Source organism: Carex rostrata, chromosome 18 (assembly GCF_964058835.1).
Source record: "Carex rostrata chromosome 18, lpCarRost1.2, whole genome shotgun sequence".
NCBI lineage: Eukaryota > Viridiplantae > Streptophyta > Magnoliopsida > Poales > Cyperaceae > Carex > Carex rostrata.
This window is the reverse complement of record NC_135935.1, coordinates 8,890,439-8,895,121: the sequence shown is the minus strand read 5'-3', so window position 1 is coordinate 8,895,121 and position 4,683 is coordinate 8,890,439. Positions and strand designations below refer to the sequence as shown.

Genomic DNA, 4,683 nt, shown 5'->3' with positions numbered 1-4,683 from the left:
AATTGATTGATTTATTGATATAATCCTGAAGTTTATCCTGATCATATATGTTTAGGCTTCTCCATTGCTACCTCCTATGTAGTCATTTATGTAATCATAAAATTCAAAATAATTATTGGTCAATGGCACCTCAGAGCAAAATCATTCAGATATGACATAGCTCAGTAGCCACTTCTTAATTCTAAAGAAAAATTGCCTTGTCTGAATATATAGATAAAACCCTTAATTTAGCACACTGAACTTACACATAATCTATATTTAGCAATGCTCTAAGCAGATTTTAACAAAATAATTGTATTCGTCGCGTGTCACCATCTGTCATATGTATCTGATTTGCTCTATAAATATAGCAGTTTCATTGGTTTTGCTCCTAAGCCCTTCTAATCCCTCTGATCTACACTGTTCTTCTTCTTTTCTTTCTACCAGAGGGGAGTGAGAGAGATAAGACAAACAAAATGCCCGCTGTTGTTATCTCCAATAGCAATGCTCCCGATTTTGGAGGGAAAATTACTTACTATGTGATTCTTTGCGCAGTTGTGGCTGCCACAGGTGGATTGATGTTTGGTTACGATATCGGCATTTCGGGTTAGTTCGTACCCATTCCCGTGTGTATTTGTTTCTGGTCATTTTTTTTTTCCTTTTCTTTTATTTTGAAAAAAAAAGTTTCTCTATGAAGCTGGGTCAGCTGGTCAGCAATGACAAGGTTCAATACTGGTACTGGTCTGATAAGGTAGATCGAAATGATACATTTCCAAATTTAGCAAGTGATTTTTCTCAAATTTTTCCCTGTTTATTTGAATAATTAATTAGGTGGAGTTACATCGATGGATGATTTCTTGTTGAAGTTCTTCCCGGCAGTGTACGCAAAAAAACACCATGTGAAAGAGAACAACTACTGTAAATATGATAACCAATTCCTCCAGCTGTTCACCTCCTCTTTGTACTTGGCTGCTCTTGTGGCGAGCTTCGTTGCCTCCAGGACATGCTCTAACTATGGCCGTAAGCTCACAATGCAAATGGCCTCTGTCCTTTTCTTGGTCGGCGTTGCCTTGAATGCAGGTGCTATAAACCTTACAATGCTTATTTTTGGGAGGATTTTGCTTGGCATTGGTGTTGGATTTGCAAATCAGGCAAGTTATTATTTTGTTAGATATAGGTGTAATTTGCTTGGCGTTGGTATTAGATTTACGGTAATGCATAAGAAATTAATTTTATTCTTGATGGTATTGAAAATTTCTTAATATGTTTTATTATGCTATTTTCATATGTAACAGATAGATTATCTAAAAGCAAATAAACTGAATATTCCTATTATATACTTGTATACTTTTGCAAAACTAAGAGGGATTCTGTAATCTAGTTAATCAAAACCACATTTCTATCTCAAAAAGTTTAACATCAACTTACTTATTTATCATCGTAGGCTGCTCCTCTCTTTTTGTCAGAGATGGCACCAGTGAAGTACCGTGGTGCCCTTAACATCCTTTTCCAGTTGAATGTCACAATCGGCATCCTATTCGCAAATATCATCAACTACTTTGTAGCAAACGTCCATCCTAACGGTTGGAGAATTGCACTCGGCATTGCTGGAATCCCGGCTGCACTTCTGTGCGCAGGCTCCTTTCTTATCACTGAGACCCCAACAAGCCTAATCGAACGCCAGAGACTAACAGAAGGCATGAATACTTTAAAGAAAATAAGAGGTATCGATAATGTGACTGCTGAGTATGAGGAACTCGTACTCTCCAGTGAGATAGCACGGCAAGTGAAGCATCCATATAGAAATCTCATGAAGAGGAAGTCTCGGCCTCAGCTGGTGATTGCAATAGTAATGCAAGTCTTTCAACAATTCACCGGCATCAATGCAATCATGTTCTACGCCCCAGTTTTGTTCCAGACTGTTGGGTTCAAGAGTGATGCCTCGCTGATGTCTTCGGCAATTGTTGGAACAATCAATGTTTTGTCGACTGTTGTCTCCGTTGTGGTAGTCGATAAGCTTGGAAGGAGGAAGCTTCTCCTAGAGGCTTGCGTTCAAATGCTTCTCACTCAGGTATTATTCAAAGTGTATCAACACACAGCAACAATATATCACAAGAAATACAATAATGATTTTCCACTTTGCCAAATAAAAAAGAATATATATATATATATTATAAAAATATTTTATTTAAACTCGAATTAAATATTTTTTTCTCTCCTGTTCACCATTCTAACCATTTTGTGTATATAGGTTACCATTGGTGTTCTTCTCACAATATATTTGAAAGATACTGGCAACCTGCCTAAGAGTGTTGCATTAGGGGTTGTGTTCTGTGTATGCTTCTATGTGATGAGCTTCGCCTGGTCATGGGGTCCGCTTGGCTGGCTGATCCCAAGCGAGACGTTCCCTCTAGAGACTAGGACAGCTGGTTATTCATTCGCAGTAAGCTCCAACATGCTCTTCACCTTCCTCATAGCTCAGGCCTTCCTCTCGATGCTATGCACCATGCGTGCCGGCGTCTTTTTCTTTTTTGCCGCGTGGGTTATAGTCATGTGTGCATTCGTCATCTGCTTCCTGCCTGAGACCAAGGGCATACCGATAGATGAGATGACCGACAGGGTCTGGAAACAACACTGGTTTTGGAAGAGATTCATGGATGACGAGGACGATATTAAGGCTTCAAAAATTGAGATGGCCCAATAGTTTCTATTTAATTTCTATGTTTAAAATTTTTTTTTTGCTTCATCATTTTATGCATACCTTCTTTTTATTTGTGGTATGAAGTTTTTTTTTTAGATTTTAAATCTGATACTGGTATCTGCGAACTTCTTTGTTTAAAAAAAAGGTGGTAATGAATGCATCACGGTGGTAATTTTTCTCAACTTTTTTTTTATTTTTTTTTATCAGGTTGTGGATGACTAAAATGTGTTCTGAGAGTTCCCTTCAATTGTAATGAAATCCATTTGATAAAAATTCATACTAATTAAGATTTCTTTTAGTTATCTTATTGGATGAAAACATCGCTTACAAACTTAATTATTAGGTAATTGCAGTGAGAGTTATTTTTATACATTACTTTATTCTTTTATAGGATAATATCTAGCTATGTACAAAATTATTTGTTTTAATTTTTCAATCATTCATTTTATTATATAACAATTAATGTTTGTAATAATAGCTAATATTAATTTATGCAATATTCTATATACAATATATATATTTCCAATCAATAATTGATTTTTTCATAAATATATAATAAAGACCAATAAATATATAATTTATGCTATATTTTTAAGATTATACAGATGAAATTATTAATTAAATTATTTACTTATTAGTTACTCATTTGGACTAGATAAATACTATTTTATTCTATGATTATCCGTTATTTGTTTGATTTGAACAGGTAAGAATAGAATGCACAACTTCCGGAGTGCATTAATTAAGTGGCTTGCATTAATTATTTTTGATACTCACATATTTGCTCCATACATGCTCATGAAATTTATTTTCCATATTTAGCTTTCGTATTTGCGCCCTTTTAATTAATATTGCCAAGTTGGATACATCAAAATTAATTAATGCATAATAAGAACAAATCAAACGGGTACGAATCTGTTGAAAGTGTTAAATGCATGCATCAGCTATCATGAGGAAGAAAGTTTTCTGAGAAAACAACTCAATGTTAACATGTACAGATGACAAACCAATCCCTTTTCCCCAAAATATGTACACAAAATATGTACAAATGTAACAAATCGTCTTTATTATGCATGGAGGTACAACAAATTAAAGCAACAAAACTAAACGCATTAGCTTAATTTACCAACATCACCACTACCAAATTGTAACATTCAATCTGACTAGACAACTCTCATATACATAACAACACAAATCACTAAACATTACTTTCCATTTCAAAAAAATAGATATATTTAACATCTGCTACAATCCACCAATAAACTGCAAAAAAATACGCAATGATATCATGAACTAGCATTGTTTGTGGGACCTGATAATTTGTCTGGGTTTGCAGCCAAAATAGGAAAACAAACCTAATTAAGAAAATAACTGAAAAATAGAAGAAAAAAACAAGCAGTATGTACCTTTCTTTGATTGGATTTTTTTTTTCTCTCCATATGATGTTTGAGACACTTTCTTGGTCTCATTGTATATATTTCAGTCACCAACAAACATATAAATCGTAATTTTGAAATCTTATTAAAGATAATACACTTTATTACAGCTAAATTTAATGTATATTCAAATCAGAAAATTAGTCTCCATTTCCTATGCCAATTATTACTTGTAAACCTAACTTACACTTTATATTTTCCTCATAGAATATGAAAAAGTTCCAACTTATGTCAAAGTTAATTCCCAAATAAAACATATCAGAAATTTAGTAAAAGTTCAGAGAAAATAAATTTCAAATGAAACCTTGAATATATAGCTAGAAAAAGCTGAGGAAGAGAAGTAGATTGTGGCTTCAGGCAAGAGACACAAAGATCCATATCACTCCAAGTACCAATCCAATTAATGTGGTATATAATTGAAATATCAGCAAAATCCATGGTTTAATTCAATTTTTTTCACTCAAAACTAACACTCCTGTAGCGAATCAAGCAGTTCAAATGGAGTGACACCCTAAATAAAAAAAGTGAATAGCTGGCCGGGAATCGTTGGCTCAGAGGACCCCCGAC

General features: G+C 34.1%; 1 protein-coding gene across 1 annotated transcript; it reads left to right on the top strand.

The window, feature by feature from the left end:
* Positions 1-378: 378 nt before the first annotated feature.
* Positions 379-2,867, top strand: LOC144569555 (sugar transport protein 8-like). Its single transcript, XM_078319954.1, has 4 exons — positions 379-585; positions 811-1,130; positions 1,424-2,050; positions 2,231-2,867. Exons 1-4 carry the CDS (start codon positions 456-458, stop codon positions 2,681-2,683), a joined length of 1,530 nt encoding a protein of 509 aa, XP_078176080.1. The 5' UTR covers positions 379-455; the 3' UTR covers positions 2,684-2,867.
* Positions 2,868-4,683: the final 1,816 nt, after the last annotated feature.

Coding starts and splice junctions, on each gene's coding strand:
- LOC144569555 (XM_078319954.1), top strand. CDS start 456: ATGCCCGCTGTTGTTATCTCCAATAGCAATGCTCCCGATTTTGGAGGG. Junction 586..810: donor TTACGATATCGGCATTTCGG/GTTAGTTCGTAC, acceptor ATAATTAATTAG/GTGGAGTTACATCGATGGAT. Junction 1,131..1,423: donor GTGTTGGATTTGCAAATCAG/GCAAGTTATTAT, acceptor TTATCATCGTAG/GCTGCTCCTCTCTTTTTGTC.